General features: G+C 36.3%; 2 protein-coding genes across 3 annotated transcripts; both read right to left on the reverse strand.

Moving 5' to 3' along the window:
- Positions 1-1,430: 1,430 nt before the first annotated feature.
- Positions 1,431-3,756, reverse strand: LOC125471242 (stemmadenine O-acetyltransferase-like). Its single transcript, XM_048571456.1, has one exon. The coding sequence runs from the start codon at positions 3,479-3,481 to the stop codon at positions 2,150-2,152; it is 1,332 nt and encodes a 443-aa protein (XP_048427413.1). The 5' UTR covers positions 3,482-3,756; the 3' UTR covers positions 1,431-2,149.
- A 1,333-nt stretch (positions 3,757-5,089) lies between these two features.
- LOC125471583 lies at positions 5,090-6,963 on the reverse strand. Of its 2 annotated transcripts, none has more exons than XR_007253714.1 (3): positions 6,647-6,922; positions 6,075-6,129; positions 5,090-5,573 (listed from the first exon to the last, which is right to left on the reverse strand). XR_007253714.1 is itself a non-coding variant. In XM_048572184.1 (3 exons), the coding sequence occupies exons 1-3, from the start codon at positions 6,922-6,924 to the stop codon at positions 5,561-5,563; spliced, it is 333 nt and encodes a 110-aa protein (XP_048428141.1). In that variant the 5' UTR covers positions 6,925-6,963; the 3' UTR covers positions 5,090-5,560. The 2 variants fall into 2 exon arrangements, 1 of the variants encoding a protein (XP_048428141.1); XM_048572184.1 differs by having other exon boundaries at positions 6,075-6,116; positions 6,647-6,963.
- Positions 6,964-20,446: the final 13,483 nt, after the last annotated feature.

A 20,446-nucleotide genomic window follows, 5' to 3' on the forward strand; every position in this document is an offset into this window, starting at 1 on the left:
CTGCAACACCTTCACTGCAAAATTAATACTGAGGTAAAGCTGGATCGCTTCCTGCAACACCTTCACTTGGATCTCTCCACCTTCAGAAGCAGACAACTTATCAATGCCTTCACTCTGCAATGGCGTTGCAGCCGTCACAGCCGCCTTGTCTCCGCTGCTGATCACGGCTCTGACTGATCCCTGCCCATTGACCCGTGACCTGGGAAAGTGGGCCTTCCGGACCCTGATGTAGTTCCCCGACCCGGTGACCTGCGGGTCAACGGCGGTGGGTGACTTGAGAGAAGCAGTGGTGGACTCTTTCACCGTATACATATCTCCCTCTGAGATTAAAGTTTAATGCTTTATGGTAACAAGAAAAGTGAGACGCTGATGAGTGATGAACTGGTGATATATATAAGGGGACAGAGTGTCGGTGAAACGACGGCGTACTTGTGTATTTTGGGGGATTAAAGAAGACGATGGCCGTCGGAGAGAGTGAGATTGACTGATCACTAAACTAAGCTAGTGGGGGGAGGGAACCGGATCTCCTCCGGACTCGAGCCTAAGAATCAAAGGATTTGGACCGTTGAAATTTGATCAAACGGTTACAATTATTATAACTTTTAGAGGGATCTCCTGTTTGTAGCCGTTAGACCAAATTTCAACTGTCCGAATCCTTTGTTTAGGAGGCTCAGTTTATTTGGGTTCGGAGGGGATCTAGTTTCGTGGGAGAGTGGGGATTTCTGGAATTTGCTTTACTTAATACTTTTTAAAAAAATGTTGGGAGGAACAACATCAAAGACTCACCAGCGAGATAGTGAGGGAAGAATCGGTAGAAATCAAACTCGAATTAGAGTGCTTAATTATTATTATTTTCAGCTATTACACAGTATTAATAATGACGTCAACTTAATCACAAAGGGCAAAAATTACGCAAGACGTGTGAACACCACACATGCAAAACTATGTTTCAACTTTTGAGTTGGTAGTTGCAAGGAAAAAGTAGGTTTTTTTTTGTTAAAAGAGATTGTCATAATTCTTCGTTTTGGTCTCTAGATTTGAAATCTATAGAAGTGGTTCCTGATTTTTTTTCCATCGTCAATCATTTTGGTCATTTCGTAAAAATTTTTGTTAAATAAGAATCAAAGTGAGACAAATACTCTCAATTAAATAAATAATGGATCAAAATAATTTAAAATAGTTAAGAATATTTTTGTCAAAATGATTTGAAGGCCTAATTTTCCAACGTCATGAAACTTGAAAATAATTGTATTATTATTTTTATTAAAAAAACAATTGTATTATTGGGGTGATATGAAATTTTCAAGATTTATTAGCTTCTCCCACAGATATAATGTTGGAAACATATGTATATTAGGCGAGACACGGTTCATATTGAGCAATATGGACTTGTCATGACATGAGTGCTGATACAATAAAAGTGTAAAGCATTTTAGGAAAAAACCTAGGAGAGATTAATTTTTTATTTTGTCAAACATAAACATTATTGATAGAAGAGGACAATACAAGAGATAAATATAAAAACAAGCTGAAAGCAGGCTGAGAGGATATAAAAGCCCAAACAAAGCACATGATGACCGAATTAGACTCAGTTTGTTGATAGAAGCCATCACTACCACAACTACCAAACACCTCGCCATTCCATCGGTCAAGTCAGCCAATTCGCCATCGGTGCCAACAAAAAACAAACGCCCCTAAACAAAAACAAAGATACAAAGCTGCCCCAAATGAAAAACAAACCAAATATCACTAATTTCACAACATCAAAGATCCACAAACAATACATAAAATTGCTCCAAAAACACTCAGCCAACAAAAAGAACAAACAACACCAGCAACCATATCCAGCACCCGAGGACCAGCAAACAAAGAATTTTGATACTAACAAAGCAAGTAGACAGAACACCATCAGAACTGTAGGAAAAAGGCGGCGTAGAGACTGAAACCACCAAAGTGGTTTTGCACACCTTACTCTGATTGAACGATGACTCACTCTCGAGGCAGGTAACAAATATAGTGGTCAAATAAGGCTTCTCATTCAAAAGCAAGCATCTAGCAAGAGTATTATGGTTGGAAGAGTGGAAGGATGGAGGGGAACAGTTGTGTGAGGGTAACATTATTTGTGACACATAACACAAACATAGTGAAATTAATTTCCACAGCTCAGCAGGACCCGACCGGCTGGAGAAACATAAGAGAGCAACTCGCTATCACATTCGAATTTGGCCATGACTCTCTCCTCCAAGCTAACATATGCCTCTATTCCATCACCCTCCTTGGTGTCCATGAAAAGCACTAGGTTCTTATAGGTCAGTGCCGGTGATCCCACCCACGCAGGTTTACCCCAACCAAAGTCATTCTCATAGAGAGGAAACCTACAATAGCTACTGAAGCTAAGTACCGCAACCATGTCTCCTCTCTTGAAACTATCAACAGTTTTCTTCATCAAACCCAAGTGCTCATCACCCTGCCCTTGTAATTGCTTCACGTACTCATTGTCAATCTTGTTTATCGCTTCTCGCACCTCCCCAATCACCACCCCATCACATTCTTCCTCCCCGCCATTACTGATTCTCAGCGGTGATGTCATGGCAACACGAAAAAGATTCCCAAAAGAATGTTGAGGCAATGGTGGACTAAACCGCGGACGTAGGTTCACTGCATGGATCACCATGTACAACTTATTCAAGGTACAATCCTTTGTAGCCGCCACATATCGACTCCATATGAAAGCGGATAAGGTCTCAACACGCGTGGGGTGTTTTAGTTGGAGGCTTTTCATATCTTTTTCATATTTTGCTTGGAGGGTCTCTATTTTAGAGGCATTGAACACGAACCTCTTTGTCACTCTATCTTTTGTGATTCCAATTCCTCCATCGAATCCAGTATTGAACTCCTTTGGTGGGAAGAGTGTGGCTGACACAAATTGTGGAGGGTCTATGTTGGCTTGTTCCCCACGGGCGATGGATGCCCAAATTTTGCTGAACGTGAAATAGGACAACCCATCAGCAATCTTGTGAGAAATGCATTGGCCAATAGCAAACCCTCCACACTGAAATATGTTGAGCTGGACCCCAAAGGGTAATGGATTGGTAATATCATCAAGTTCAAATGGCATGAACTTGTTAAGTTCACCAGGGTTGGGGTTGCTGAGAACATCAGAGAGAGTGCAATTCAGCACTCGAGCTTCGACGTAGGGGATGCCCTCGTCATTGCAATGTATGAAGCGGTTGTCTTTGATTCGACCGGCTAGCGGGTAGAATAGCGATAGGGCCTCGGATAAGGAGTTCTTAAGGTGGTTGGATATTTCAGTGATGTTGGGATGCATCTTGGCATTGTATTCATAGAAGAGGAGCAAAGGGTTGTAGACTTGGGGAGCCATTTGATCAAGAAAGGAGAATTGGTAATGGCGAAGGTGGCCAGGAGTTGGAGAAGATGGTCTGATAATCTCCTTGGAGATTACTACAACTTCAACCTTCATGATATCTTGATAACAAAACAATAATGGTATAAGGAGCTGGAGTTGTGCTTCTATGGTGGTATTCAACGAGACTTATATAGAGCTAAAAGCAACTGCATGCCAAAGTGGACTGGTAGAAAAGAGACTGTAGTTAAGAAAGCAAAAAAGGTAATTGGCTCATGGATCTGATTATCTCCATGACAACATCCATTGTTTTGTTTAACTTGAAGACTAATGAATTGCACGAATAATTAAAGAAAGAGCTAGGTAGGTTCTGGGATGTATGTGAGAACGTGTGAAGAAGCAATACGGCTGAATGGCTGAATATTTCATATGTTTAACAGAGGCTATGTAAGCCATATATACAAATACAAAATAGAAGAGTCAAACCCTAATTCTAATCCTATAAAGATACGATCCACAATTCATGGAATAATCTTTCCTAGTTTAGACAAACACAATATTATACATTAATTACAATATATTCTTAATACGAATCACAACCCGAAACTCGTGGAACATGACATCGATATGTTTGTTCATTTTCTTAAGTATCGTTAAAAATACTTTAGCTATTGAAACCGATTTGTATAGATCTCAAGGATGGGTTGTAAGTATGCGTTGTCATCATCACTCTAGCTAAGTCATGAGTTAAAGTGATGGTCTAAAGCAATCTCTCATGTCTTCCCATACCTTGTCATTCACCTTACCTCTTTTATCAACCTTTCTTCCTTGCTTTTAGGAACTACTTTCCTTGTAATTAAGTTTTGGCTTGTCCACTTGTTAGGACTGTTTTGGCAGTGTGTAGTACGTTGTTAGCCTACAATTTTTGTAGCCTTCTTTTGGGTTCTCTATAAGAGTGGCCTTCACTCTTGTAAACTTTACAATGAAATATACAACAAAGATTTGAAACCATAAGTCAACATTAGCCTTTTCTTTCCTTGAATTGAGGATTAGGTTTAAGTTTTCAAATGAGATAATAAGGATAGTTCTGATATGTTGAAGCGTTTCAGTTTTACATATATATTTAGTCCAACCTGTTACTTCTTGCTGAAAGGCCTACGTGTTTCGTGTGAAGTTAAGGTGCGCCCTAATTCCACTTGCTAACAAGTAAGGGCAAGAGATTTTGAGAGGATTCTAATGCCTCATTTTCAGTTGTTATATTTCAACATAAAGTGCTTTCACTTCTTTTCTTTTTTTTTTTTTTTTTTTTCCAAAAGAAATTTTTTTATTATATTCGAATAGAAATGTTTACATATGAAGCTAAAGTATTAAATAGCCATTTTGGCTCAAGATTATCCCAATTATGAAAGCCTCCTTCTCGGGCAACAAAAGAAGCCACTAGATACATTGTCTTGTTGCAAACACGAGAAGTGAGGATAAATTCTACTAATCTCACACTAGTACAAAAAACAGTTTGCGCGACGCACGTCCTTCGTCATGCAAAGTCAAAAAACGTCGCGCAAAAATTAGCCCAACAAAACCTTCGTTGCGCCAAGGTAGTGACAGTAGAGTTTGCACGACGAAGAAGTAACATGTGTAGCGCAAACCCTTGGTTTTTTTTTTTTTTTAGCAAAAATATTTTTATTTCATTTTTAATAAATATTGTAATTAAATTCTAAACAATAATTAATAAACCAAGAAAAGGTATTTAACTGTAAAATATATGAAAATGTACATACAAGATGTCCAAACAAAAAAGAAAAAACTACAACGAGTAGTCTTGTAGGTTTGATACATTAGGCTATTAGGTATAGGTTGGGCGAAGTGGCTGGGAAGTCGAAGGTGGAGCAATATCAAGTGCTGGCATTAGGATTTGGAGGTCAAACATCTGTAAGGCTCGTAAGACCATGCTCATCTTCTCGTCCTGGGCCGAACACTAGGCTGCAATCTAGGCTTCCCGAGCATCCCGGGCTGCTTCCTGGGCCGCACTGAGCTGCTGAACCAACACTGATGACGTCAATGATGCGAGCACCTGGGACGCCTTAGGAGTAGCCTCAGTAAGAGGTGTAGTCTCCCCAATCAATGGAGCACTCACGACTGAAGCAGTAGGTGCTGAAAATGCAGGAGGCGCATTGGTCACACCCCGACGACGAGTGATCAACAGTGACATCTATACCATTTTTGAACCATAAAAATATAACATTAGAAACTAATTCTTTCTTGCATTTGAAACTAATCAATTAGTAGGAAAAATAATATCATATCATTTCTTGCATTTGTTCACATATATATAAAGCAGTATTGCATAATAATTCAAAAGTAGTTTTGGTTGATCAACTCCAAACACATGGTTTACTTGAAATAGCTGAAACAATAAATATAATCAAGGCAAGGCAGCTACGTTGACCAATGAAACTAATACAATGAAACTCAATGAAACTAATACAGAGAAGCTCAATGAAACTAATACAATTAACATGAATTAAGCAACTGCAATGTTGTGTTGTGTTGACCAACTGAACTGATCAAGGACAACTTCTTCCAACACCCATTGATTTATTCAACTCAAACTAGTCTGTATAAAAACATTTTTAAAAATTAAAATAAAAAAACCCAACAGAATACCCACAAGGATGGTGGATGTCATTTCAAAAACTATATAACAAATTACCTGAATAATCTCTTGTCATTTTTTTTCTTCTTGTTTGGTCTCCTACACTCCAAGTCTCCAATCAAAGTGAGAAACGTTAGTTCATAAAATCAATATTTCCAAGAGGCAACAAGAAAAGTGCTGAGAAGAGTGTGTCGACTCAGTCTGTGTTTCCTTATCTGGTGCTATGTCTATACACACACACACACACTAATAGAAAACAAGGGGGTTGCATTTAACATAAAAAAAATGAAGGCAAATCTCATGACTAAGTTATTGAATTCTATTTCGCAAATAATTGATGAACAATAAACACCATAAATAAATCAGAAATCTTAATAGGCTAAATCTACAAAGAAATTACCCAGAAAATAATCATAAATTTAAAAAATTTAAAACGAAAACCCAATGCAAACAGAGTTGTGGCTGTATTCATCATATTTCTCTTAATTATAAACGTGCCTGTATTCATCAATTTTTCTATTTTAATCGTAATTCCCATTAAAATGCAAACAGAGCTTTCCAATACAAATAGAGAAATTAAGGTGGGCTTGCTGTGATGAGAAATTAAGATGCGAAATTAAATAATTTACCTCGGAATAACTGTGGGCTGTGACGGCTGTCGACGGTGAAGCGAGCGAGTGCTCGAGGGCCAAAGGGTTGAGCCGTTGAGGTGTGCTGCAGACTGCAGTGAGTGCTGCAGACTACAGTTGGAGCTCCAAATGCTGCGAGGCTGCGGCTGTGGTGCGAGAGTGGAGTGGTGAGTGGTGGTGACTAATTGTGAGTGAGGGAGGCGCAAGGAGCAGTGAGGTCTAAGGGAGGATTTTGAACTGGAGTGGTCTCTGAAGGGAAGAATAAGATCACCTAGCATAGGGTTATACAAAATGAATCTTTTGATATAGGCAACTTAGTTTTGAATTTTCTAGATCAAACGTCCATATCTTTTAGTGATTTGATTAAATTTTTTTTTTGTCATAATTTCGGTGCCATATGCACGTTATATTGTAACAAATTTCCTATAATCTGGCATTTTGATTACTCTCTCATCTACTAGAGATAATTGTCAAAATAAAATAAAAAATGTTGGTTAGATTCAAAATTATTTTCACAATAATGCTACAATTTAGCAATAAATATCTACAATTTAAGATATTTTCTTTCCAAAATAGTTTAAAATATTTTTAAATCCCCCAAAATCAAATGTGTTTATCTTTTAGTACGTTAAGAGAAAATAGGATTGGGAATAATATAAACATACCAATACACAATGTGTACAAAATAAAACGCACCAAAATAAAAATAGTGTACCAATATTAACAATATGTATTAAATCAAACGTACTAAAATTGCAAATAAACGTACAAATTAATAATTTTTGCAAATTCAAACGTATCCGCGGATAATATATACGTAATGTATTGTACCTAGTAATCATTCTTCAACAACTATACTTCAAAAAACAGAAGAAAAAAAATGAAAAAAATTACACCGAGCTTTTATGTTGATCACCAACTATTTGAAAAAGAAAAAATCTTTTGGAAAAAGAAATAATATTAAATGTTTGCATAACCAAAAAAAAAAAAAAAAAAACGGTGATTGAAAAAACATATTTGGAAGAAGAGAAAATATAGTTTAATTACTAATATCTCCACTAAATAAGAAAAAGTGCATCAAGATAAATTCAAAAATTATTTTAATTTTAAAAAATAGAGATGACTATTGGTCAAAGCACTTTAATCAAATTTTAAAAAGGTATAGATGTTTAATCTAAATGATATAGAAAACCTGTAGGGGATTCTAATTTTCCCTATACAAAACAAAAAGAGCCCCTTTTTTCCAATCGGAAAAATTTTGAAAAACTGCCCATTTTTTTCTAATTAAACCGCCACAATTTTAACAAATTGCGCGATGTAGGTATAAATTACGACGTCGCGCAAACACTCTTTGTGCGGCGTATTGGTTGGTGTGTCGCGCAAAGTCTGTTTACACAACGACCCCATTGTGACGTCGCGCAAATTATATATATATTTTTAACAAATTTAATATAAAATTTACTGAAAATGTGACTTTACTCGTTTCAAATTCTTTTTTTTTTTTTAACGTAAAACACAATAATATATCTTTCTAAAAAAAACCCTATATGAATACAATGAATTAACTCGATCATCAATTTAAAATATTTACACTAGTGGATACCACAAAATCTTATGTTATACTTAATAAAAGTATAAATAAATTCTTAAGTGTTGTGACTATTGTTTTCATGGGATACGCATTCTACGAAACTAATTTCAACGATCCAACCATCAAACTTGTTTATACATGTTTCGAGATTGCTTACGCCAAAAATAGCAAAAAGCAAACATTTAGAGATCAAGTAACGGGACAAAACTTTTCAACGGTTATAAATGAAAAATCCGATTTAACGATTATTTTAACTCTGATTTTGATAATTTTTTACAGCTACACTCCTTGACCCTATATGAATATAATGAATAAACTCGATCTTTAATTTAAAATATTTACACTAATTGATACCACAAAATCTTACGTTATACTTAATGAAAGTATAAATAAACCCTTAAGTGTTAATGAATCTTTTTTTTTTTTTATGGGATACGCATTCTACGAAACTAGTTTCAACAATCCAACCTTTAAACATATTTGCATATGCTTCGAGATCGCATACGTCAAAAATCGCAAAAAACAAACATTCAGAGATCAAGTAACAGGACAAAACTTTTCGATGGTTATAAACAAAAATTCATGATTTAACGGTTATTGTAACTCCGATTTTGATGATTTTTTACAGCTACACTGCTTGATCCTAAATGAATACAATGAACGAATTCGATCCTCAAATTAAAATATTTACACAAGTGGATACCACAAACGCATTCTACGAAACTAGTTTCAACGATCCAACCGTTAAACATGTTTGCATATACTTCGAGATCACATAAAGCAAACATTCAAAGAACAAGTAACGGGACAAAACTTTTCGACGTTGTAAACGAAAAATAACAATTTAACGGTAGTTTTAACTCCGATTTTGATGATTTTTGTTTATACGTACACAACTTGATCCTATATGAATACAATGAATTAATTCGATCGCCAATTTAAAATATTTACACAAGTGGATACAACAAAATCTTATGTTATACTTAATGAAAGTATAAATAAACTCCAAGTGTTAGTGAATCTATTGTTTTGATGGGGATACGCATTCTACGAAACTAGTTTCAACGATCCAACCGTTAAACATATTTGCATATGCTTCGAGATCGCATACATAAAAAATTGCAAATAAAAAAACTTTCAGAGATCAAGTAACGAGACAAAACTTTTCGACGGTTATAAACGAAAAATCATGATTTAACGGTTATTTTAACTCTGATTTTGATGATTTTTTTACAGCTACACTCTTTGACCCTATATGAATACAATGAATGAATTCGATCTTCAATTTAAAATATTTACACTAGTGGAATGAGACAAAATATTATGTTATACTTAATGAAAGTATAAATAAACTTTAAGTATCGTTGACTTTACGCGACGTAGGTGCACCTCCGTCGTGCAAAACTGTTTTGCGCGACGCTAGTCTTCGTCGCGCAATGTTGGGAAAAAAATAGTAAAGCATTCTTGGTTTGGCGCCAAAATCTTGCGCAACGCACATGAGGCATCGCGCAAACAGCCTTTGCGCAACGTTTTGTGTTTAGCGTTGCACAAACATACTTTACACGACAAAATTTGCTCCGTCACACAAACATATTTTTGTACTAGTGTCAATTGTTGTTTCAAACACTGAACATCAAAGAGGATACCTTCAATCACAACATCAAGTTGGGTTTTCCCGTTAAACATATCCACTAGACATTTGGAGTTCGATTCTATATGAACTACCTCAAAGCCTTTATTAATTTAAGTGTTTTTCATATTCATTTAAAATTCATTTGTATGTAAAAAAAATGCACTCAACAATATTAATTAATCAATTGTTATTTTTATGGAATCTCATCCCTTCCTCAATTTAAGGATTCAATTACCTAAGTTATTTGTAACTTTATTTTATACAAAATGGTTTTAACTAATGCATATAGAAGATGACATCATTAGTTTTTTTTCTTCAAGAGTGTAAGTTACAAAAATATCCTTTATAGTAATAAATTTTTACACTCTTCTATCTCCTTCATCCATGTTGCTCTTTTCTCTTGTTCTCCTTTCAAGAAATATTGGTCCGATCAGCACATACCTACCATTTCTAGGATTAAAGCAGATCGGAACCCCGCGACTCGATTCAGTATTGAAAGCGTAAAGCAATTTGAATCCATACTTGTCGAAGAATGTCTCCACCTCCAACTGGTTTTGGTCCCAACCTCCCAAACCCAACTTGAACATGTCGATCGACCTTTCCCTTGTCAATACAGGCAGACTTCCACTTTTGGAACCTCCATCCTCGAAGTTTTGGGATTCATATTCGGGTTTGGAGAAGGTTAGTTGGATTTTGGGCCCATTTCCTCAATTTCCCCAGTTTTGTTGTTGGCTTTCTTGTCCATTTTTTTGGGATTTTAGGTTGCAATTTTTCCCTTTCTGTGTTGTTGGTGTTATTGTTGGTTACAGTTGCAAGGGGTTGACAATTGTTGGAATTTTTTTAGTAGAAATATCATTCTACGTTGTCTTACATTGGACACCACCAAAAGGTTCCGTCACTTTATAAGGCTTTATCCTTATTAGAAAGTGATTTGAGTGATGAACCTTGGAGAGTAAAATTAGGCTCAACTTTGGGTTTTGGGCTTTAGGGTTTGCTAATTAATTGATAATTAATATATAATTAATTATCAAAAAATGGGCTTCGGGCTCTAATAATTAAGTTCCTTAATTAATTATTTTTTAATTAATTTCAGATTTAATTAATTAATTAATTAATTTTTATATAAACATACTCACATTTTCAGATGAAATTTAAAGCGATGAAAGAACGCTAAGGAGCAAAGCATCCCTCTAAGAAGATGTCTCCCAAAAAACGCATCTCATACCTCTAGCGAATAGGCTAAATCAATTATATATACATCTATCTGCATGACATTTAAAACACTGAAAAAACAAATTATGCTCCTACAATCCCAAACCTTCTTATTGAGATAACCACAAAGATATTCGCCAGAAGTCTAGTTTTCCGGTATTGGAATCTCGACTTAGATGGTTGAATCTTGGTGAAGTAAGCGTCCGTAGAACTACAAGCATAGAGTAGGGACAAAATTCTATTTTAAGAACATTACGATACGCAAGCCTCGATCTTCAATTTGACTATTTAATATTATTTCATTTTGTTCATACTCAGTTAAATTATTTATTAGCATATATTTATCTAGTGTACTCACTGTCTAGGTTGGGCTCCTTTATTTGAGGATTTAGTGACGCCGAGTTAAAGGATGTTTGCCTATTTGCTAGATTGACTAACCACTGCCAGACTAAGACTGCTATAAATAAAGGACTTGGATTCTCTCACTTCCTCTTCACTAGGATTCTTTCCCCTCCTATTTCCATCCCCTTCCATTCTCTATTTTCTCTTTCTCTTTCTATAAAAATTTAATATAAGATGTTGACGTAATTTAACCGTGACCGTTCAAATAGGGGAGGAATGAAGGGAAGGGAAAAAAAAGAAGGGAAAAAATCCAACTCCATAAATGAAACGTACATATTGCATTTACAACATTACTTGTGTAGAGTAGGAGTGTAGAGCAGCTTGACATAAACCTCTTTTTTCATTAGTCTCACATGATTGATTGATGTTGTTATCTATGTACCCCAAAATGGTACTTTCTTTTACTGTTCTATGTTCCTGGCTTTCCTATCGTTTCTTTTCATTTCTCTGATTGTACATAACAGATTCTTACACCCAAATCAACGCCAATCATCAAGGGGACCACATTAGGCCATCTCTAACCGAAGGGTCCAAATGGCTGAAAATAGCCCGAAAACCGTCTCAAACCGAGGGTTAGGCCAGAGGGCTAGTGGAATCTGAGAGGGCCCCACGGAATCTGAAAGAGCTGGAAGGCTGGAAGGCTGGTTGCATGGGGCTGGCTAGAAAAATCATTATTCATGTTGGTTATAACTTACAGGAATCCTTAAGCTAAAATTCAAATGCAACGGCTAGCTGACGTCAGTTAGTCATTATATTTGATTTTTTTTTTTTTTTTTTTTTTTACAGTTTTGTTATTATTTTTTATTTACAAAATTTTTCCTATAACTTCTATTTCACTAAATTTGTTTCATATTTTTTTCCTATAACTTCCTAAGCCATTATACAATATTAAATTAAATTAAGTAACATGAAACAACATTAAACAATAAGAAACAACATTAAATAACATTAACCAACATACAAATTATACAACATAAAAAAACATTTAACAACATGAAACTTAAACAATATTTTTAAAAACATTTAACAACATAAAACTTAAACGCCTACTCCATACTTCTTTTGGCCCAAAGATGTGCAACAAGATCCTGTTGTAGGTACTTATTTGTGGCACGAGAACGTATCATTCTATAGCGCCTCATATACTCATTTATAGAGATATTACCAGTTCTTGGATTGAAAGGCAAATTAGGCCCATCATATATTTTTGCACGAGCCCTTCTTGACCTATTTGGATCTTCTTGGCCGTCATCGGACTCTCCATCAATATACCCATCTCGTTCATCCTTCACTATCATATTATGTAATATGATGCAAGACATCATGATGGAGTCCAAATTTTCTCGACTCTACCCTCTTGCCGGTTCGCTAATGATCTTTCACCGTGCTTGTAGAATACCGAAAGCTCTCTCAACATCTTTTCGATATGCCTCTTGGTGTAAGGTAAACAAGGGTTTGGAATTGCTTGGACAAGTATCGCCCACTTTGGATAGATGTCATTTGCCAAGTAATACCCCATATTGTATTGACGGTTGTTGATGTAGTAGTAAAGTTGAAGTGTATTACCTTCCGTCAAGTTATTGAAGAGGGGTGAACGCCCAAGAATTGTAATGTCATTTTGGGATCCAGGGACTCCAAAGAAGGCATGCCGGATCCATGTGTCATATGAGGCAACCGCCTCTAACACAAATGTTGGTTTTCTCGACCTTCCGTTAAAACCTCGTTGCCATTCGGTGGGATAGTTCTTCCAATCTCAATGCATGCAATCTAATGACCCTATCATGCCCAGAAACCCACGGTCTTCAGCTTTGCAAAGAAGCCGATTCAGATCTTCTTGATTTGGCTCACAAAGGTACTCGTCTTTGTAAACCTGAACAATTGTGTCACAAAATTGTTCAAGAGTATCAAGGCATGTAGACTTAGGCATACCATGTTTCATCTATCGAATCAGCTGGGGAGCCATAGGCCATCATTCGGAGTGCAATAATAACCTTCTGATAAAGTGAGAAACCAAGGCGACCTGCTCTGTCCTGCTTTTGTCCAAAATATGGATTGACCTGCTGGACATTACAAAGTAAACGTTCGAAGACATGACGCCTCATCCGGAAGCGACGTTTGAAATCCTCTTCTGTGTACACTGAGTTGGGGTTGAAGTAGTTGTTCATCAGATTGTCCTACGACATTGCTCTGTTTCGTGGTTTGTAAGAGCGACCAGCAATAAAACTGCCCCATTGAGGTTGTTCTTCAGTTGGCTGACACAGCATGGTCGCAGCCATAGCTGCTGCTCTGTTTTGTTTGTTGTGCCTTACTTGAACTTCTTCATCAGACTCCTCATCTTCTCGTCTCATTTGAGCCTATTTTGCTTCCAATTTGGAATTGGATGAGGACCCCCAGTTGGAATCCAAAGAGGATCCAAAGTTGGAATTCATTGCAAACTTGAATTGAAATAGATTAACTTGAATTGAAATAGATTTAATTCAAAGTTGTGTGAATTATAGCCCAATATCCACCCTATTTATAGCAAAAGAAAAATTCAAATCCAACGGCTAGCTGACGTCATGCTAACGTCACTTAGCCGTTGAATTTGAATTTAAGTTGTAGTTTTTAAATAATAAATTATGTTTGGCCTTCGGTTGGAGACGGAGGCAAATATGGCCATGTACTGTTCATTAAAATATTAACTTCTTGGAGGGCTAGAGCGCTAAAATGAGCCCTCTGGCCAGCCCTCGGTTAGAGATGGCCTTAGATATTCTTAAATGTAATGGCCAATACCACTCCGAACTGGGGAGCAGCACACTAAACTGGAAACTGAATCAGTTTTCCGATGCTTGGTGTGTGTGTGTGGCAACTGTAAATTCATCCAGTATTATACTCATTGTGTTAGACAAAGTCAACAGTTGGTTACTACCAATGTCACTTAAGGAGTTGTGCTGTGCTTAGAAGTTTTATCTTCTTGTTTGTAGGACTTCATTTTAAATTATTCTTGTAACTAAAGTTATGTGTAATCTTTGTAGATTTCAGTTTGTATTTTTGAATTTTGAACTTCCGTGTAAGTAGGGTTTTCAAACCCTAAATGTAATCTAAAGGTGATTATAAATATATGCATCCCACGATTGAATGGGTATGCAATTGAAGTGAAAGCTACTGTGTTTCAAAGTTTTACATGGTATTGAGCCCTATTGTCTTACGACAACGATCCTTGTTTTTTTTCCCTCGCTTCCATGGTTGAAAATAACGGTGCTACTTCTCAGTAACGAAATTATGAATTTAACATTGAGGTTGTCTGTAATGATTAAAAAGTAAATAATATCAGGTGAAGTTGGATCAAGCAAGCATTCTACATGACACACCCTGACCCGAAATGTCCATCTGTACTCCAATTCGAGCTGTGTTGGCCGACACCAAGAGGGTGACAAAGCCATAAAGTGTAGTGATGTGGAAAATGCGAGTAAATTTAAACCTAAAAGTGCCTAAATGGAAGAGTGTGCTAGTGAGCAGGAATGAACCTAATTCACACGTGATGTTAGAGCATAAGTAAAGTATAGTAAATGTAGGATAAGAATTATACCGTCGAAGGTAATCACCTATACCAAAGTTTGCCAAGAATCCTCGTTGACACGAAAGCTCAGCAACTAAAACCTGAAGGGGCGAAAAACAAAAGTGACAGGGCCTAAAAATAAAGTTTTGTAAAAACCTTTTCGAAAACATAATAATCTCTTGCTGTAAAAGAAGTATAGTTTCCAAAATATTCATAATGTGTATAGTATGCAAATATTTATGTGCCTGCAATATCTCAAGACTTCAATACATCACAAATTCGCAAATAAGCATATAAATTCTAGTAATCACAACATCTCGCAGAAATAAATATATCACATCGAGTGCTCATCAACATATATTGACACACAAGTTCATGCAGAGATATTCTGACATGAACATGACTATGTGTAATAATCATTTACGCTATAGTACTACAATCGCGTGAAAACTGGCGCTATGCGCGTCACATATGAGTCCTAATTGCCTATAGCAATCTAGGACATGACTAACACCTACAATGGATCCAAAGTGAGCGTAAAGTGCGATGTAAACATACATGTGAAAGATTGGCCCTGGCGTGGGCAAATACTAACACCAGTGTAGCACACGATGAACAGATAACGTAAATAAAATCATACCGTGGTAAATCGATAATTCACGTCACCATAATACTATTCATGACCATAAATATAATTAAGGCATCAATAATAATACACGTACCTGTGCATCCCATAGGACGTAGAATAACTTCATAATTTCTATCAATGCGCTAAATCTTATAAACATTAAGCTAGGTTAGGCGTATTGGAGAAAGTTCTTTATGAAATATATATGGAACCTAACAAATATATATACTATATAAAAGAAAAGACCCATTGACAAATCATATGTCGTCGAGTCGAACCTGCCTCACGGGCATCGAAGATCCTTGCGATGCGTTGCACCTAGAAACGAAACCATTTACATAAATATATAACGTACTAACTTATATACATATTTTTGTATAAAGTACGACTAATAAATGAACTATTTTAAAACAGTTGAATTTCGGAAAACGGATGGCAGATTCAGATTCGGCATGTCGAGAAACCTAAAAAGGAACCTCGAATTCCTCCACGCGCCGCCACAAGGTGGCTGCATTGGCAGCCACGTGCCACACCTGCCACCACATTGTGGCTTCCCACGCATGCCACGCGCCTACGAGTACCACGGTACTCGCCTTCTTAGTTTAATTTGCCTAGAAAATGGTTAGCAGTGGTCTAGTTTTCCAAAGCTATTTTCTAGCTTAAATCTCAACCAAATGCAATGATTAAAAAACCAACGAGAATCTAGGAATGTGGGGAAGAGGTTTGTACTAGTTCGAAGTCCAATAGTGGCCGAAGTTGGCGGAGGAACGGTCTAGAAGTGGTCTAATAGTCACGGTTTCCTCTACCAAAAACGAGGGAATTTCTTCCCACTTGTCCTATCCGCCTCCACACCTCACCAAAGCAAGTTTTAAACCCTAAGCTCCTTCACAGACCACGAAAAAGGAATGAGGGAGTGAGTTCCTGAGACTTACCAACGCCGTCAAAGGCGGAGTTTCGTCGGGAAAATCTCTGAGTTTGTACAGACGTTGAGAATCCTTGAGTTTGGGTTCCTACATGTTTCTGTCCTCATTTCAGGGCCTAAAAATGTGTGATAGTGGTCAGAGGACTCGCGGAGTGGCGATGATGGTGTGTGTATGGTGAAGGGCTCGGTGATGCGTCGATGAAGCCTAGAGTTGTGCTTCTATGGTGCTCCTCATGGAGACATATATAGAGCTAAACCGTAATTGGCTCATGGATCTGATTATCTCCATGAAACCATCCATTGTTTTGTTTAACTTGAAGATTAATGAATTGCACGAATCACAATCCCACTCTGCGGAACATACATAACATCGGCCACGTACGTTTGTGCATTTTTTTAAGTATCATTAAAACTATTAATTTAGCCTTTTCTTTTCTTGAACTGAGGATTAGGTTGAACATGTCACATCCCGGCCCGGGGTGGATCACTTCCCGGGTCCGCTCCACCACCGTAGCACGATATTGTCCGCTTTGGGCTTACCATTCCCTCACGGTTTTGTTTTTGGGAACTCACGAACAACTTCCCAGTGGGTCACCCATCATGGGATTGCTCTCGCGCGCTACTCGCTTAACTTCGGAGTTCCTAAGGAACCCGAAGCCAGTGAGCTCCCAAAAGGCCTCGTGCTAGGTAGGGATGGAAATATACATATAAGGATCACTCCCCTGGGCGATGTGGGATGTCACAATCCACCCCCCTTAGGGGCCCGACGTCCTCGTCAGCACACACGCGACCAGGGTTAGGCTCTGATACCAAATTGTCACATCCCGGCCCAGGAAGTGGTCCCGCCCGGGCCGGGATGTGACAGAACGAGTTTAATAAGGATAAGATTTTTTTCGGCATAGACTGTATATGTTGAAGCATTTACATTGTTTTTCTTTTTTGTCAATCACAGATTTGTTAGATTAAATATTAGATTAAGAAGCCGATGGAGTTCAAATGCACACCGTAATGCAAAGGCAACAATCATTTCCACTATTATAGTAAAGGGCCGCTTGCAAAGCATTTACGTTTAAGTAAACAATATAATACATGTATTTCTATCTTGGAGAGATTCTATAGGCAGGGAGAAAGACAATTTTTTTGAGTCAAAAGTTCATGGTATAGAAGATGAAGATGGCAAAAAATTTGTTGCTTCTCGGCTTGGCCACAAAATTTATGATATAAACGAATTAATGAATTACCAACCATGGTCTAGTTGTTAGTATCTTAGTTCCTGGTGTGCTTAGAAAACCAAGTCAAATAATTTCTTACGAATGGCAATTGTAGTATGTAGCTTATTTCAGTATTACTTCTTACAAGGGTGGAAACCTCAAATGATATTAGAATGTATGTATGAATTGAGTTTTTAAATTGTGTGATCCTAATGAATTGAGCTTTTAAAGGATGTAATCATAACCAAAGGTAAGTTTTGTTTTCTTTGTATGCTAAAACCTTCTCCTGAATTATGTAATTAATTTTGTGATTTCTCATTTGGAATGTTGATGGGTTTGATAGCTACTATAAGAAATAATAATATATGATGTTATTGGGACAGTTGGGCCTGGTGGGAGTTCAGATGAGAACGGAAAAACTACATTCGATGCTCTGGTCATGGATAGCGTCAGTAGTATTCACGTCACGCATGTGATCAACGACAAGCAGGTAAGCATCATCCTCTTCCTTCTTTTGTTATGATTGGTTGTATAGAGAATTGAGAAAAAAGTTGAAGACAATTCCGCGTTTTTGAGTTATAGCAATAGTAAATATATAATGACATTGATTAGTTCACTTAAGAGTTGAATCCTTCGTTGGTTGATTTGTATTGTGTGCTTGAGAATGAAAGTAATGGACACACTATGGAATTGATGTTCCTTTTAATATCCATATAGATAAGGATTTGTTTCTTTTATTAGCAATTATATGAAGTAGGCACATTATGCAATACAAGTTCTACATTCATTTAGTAAATATTGAGTTTATTTTTATCGAATAGCGACATTTGATTCAGGTTTAAGCTTCTTAGATGTTTGTATTTTGAAAATTGATTTCAATGGTCTTTTAGGATTTTTTTTATTTTATTATTATTTTTGCTTACATAATTATGTGCTACTTCGGGACACCTACTGCAGTGGGCACAACTTATGAGACTCACAAGGAATGACAACTGCTCATTCCTCTTCCACATGATCCCCTGCTTAATGATAGTGAGTTTGAAAATCTTTGGCAATGATTTCAAAACAAAGAAACTTTTTATTGTTAGTATTTCATCCACAGTTAATGAAGGTTTGTTGTAATTTTTTTCCTCTGTTGGATGTGTTCTAATACTATGTTTTCCATTGCACAACTGATGAATTGTTCTCTTATCACTCAAAATTTTCAATTTGAATATCAGATGGGTTGGAAAGCTTCTTTTCACAATTTGGTAAATAGATTAATTTTTATAACACAATCTTCCATATCTTTCAAACATAATCTTCCATACAATTTTCCATCTTGCAGCAGCGCGCGGGTTGAAGTTTCTAGTCTTCTTTTATACGATAATATGTTTTATTTTAAAGAGACAAGAAGAAGCAGCAGGAGGGGAAATGATTTCCGAACTCATTTTCCTTTTCTGTACAATCATACTACATAGAAATATAAGGTGTCAAAGAGTTTTACTATGAAAAGTTCCCATTTTAGAGAGTCGTCTTAGCATTTCTCTCGTGTTTTTCGTCGATTCTTTTTAATTATTCAATTCAATACTAAAAATAAACATGAGTGAAGAATGAGGATCTTTTCCGAATCCTCTTTGTGAGGATTCCGGAAATCCTCTAATTATATCAGTTTATCGTATATTATGTGGTCATAAATTATTTTATTTAAAATTGGACATAAATAGTACATAACGAAAATTGATCACACAATGTATGATGAATTAACACAATTGAAAGATTAACCACTAAAAATATACACGAGTGAAGGTCAATTTTGTTAACTTATGTTTGTAGTCAAAATTTTGTTGAGATTTACTGTGCAAATAATTCACGTGAAAATGACAAACCCTAGATCGTATATTATTATATTATTTTTCATTTCTAGAAGCTGAGATGTGATTTACTTGCTATGCGTACAATTCACGTAAAAAAAAAAACAAATCCTATATTGTATATTATTATATTATTTTTCATTTCTAGAAGTCGAGATTTGATTGAGTTTAATTATTTCTATATATTAAATTTTGTTCCAGCTGTTCCTCATGTAAAACGAGTAGTGCTATTTATATCATACTTTTATATCACATTTCCATATCATCTTAGGTGACATTTGATGTGAACAGCGACATCATTTGAAAAATTTGCAAAACTCAAGGAAATGAAGGAGAAATACTGCTCGTATACCAATTATTAGTTTATTAAATAATAAACTAAATTTAAAATTCTGATTAATTTAAATGATATGGCTGTTCACATCAAATGCCATATAAGGTAGTATGAAAATATTGTACAAAAACATGATATGAATAACATTATTCCATGTGAAACACACATTAACCGGAGACCAGGAACACTCAATGATTAGCCATTTTATTAGGCTCTTTGCTGGTTTATTTTAACAGATTAGCTATGAGCAACCAGATATACAGATTCACGTTCACATTATCAGAAGCATGCAAGGAACGATATACATAAAAAATCTCAACGATTCAACGTTTATTGAGAAATATGCACCTACAAAACCTCAGGAGACTAAACAGATGTTGAGTTGTATAATAAAACACGGGTTAGCTCTCTCCCGCTGTATTTTTTTTTATTAAAAGTTCATATAGAAAACTAGATTTTAATCTTTAAATAAGATG

This window comes from the organism of the source record quoted next, unplaced genomic scaffold (genome assembly GCF_019419815.1).
Source record: "Pyrus x bretschneideri cultivar Hongxiangsu unplaced genomic scaffold, Pyrus_bretschneideri_v1 Contig6, whole genome shotgun sequence".
In the NCBI taxonomy this organism is placed as follows: domain Eukaryota; kingdom Viridiplantae; phylum Streptophyta; class Magnoliopsida; order Rosales; family Rosaceae; genus Pyrus; species Pyrus x bretschneideri.

Excerpts from the sequence above, each read along its gene's own strand:
- LOC125471242 (XM_048571456.1), bottom strand. The coding sequence starts at position 3,481 with ATGAAGGTTGAAGTTGTAGTAATCTCCAAGGAGATTATCAGACCATCT.
- LOC125471583 (XM_048572184.1), bottom strand. The coding sequence starts at position 6,924 with ATGCTAGGTGATCTTATTCTTCCCTTCAGAGACCACTCCAGTTCAAAA. Across the intron at positions 6,117-6,646 it reads CAGCCCACAGTTATTCCGAG|GAGACCAAACAAGAAGAAAA; the intron begins GTAAATTATTTA and ends CTTGGAGTGTAG.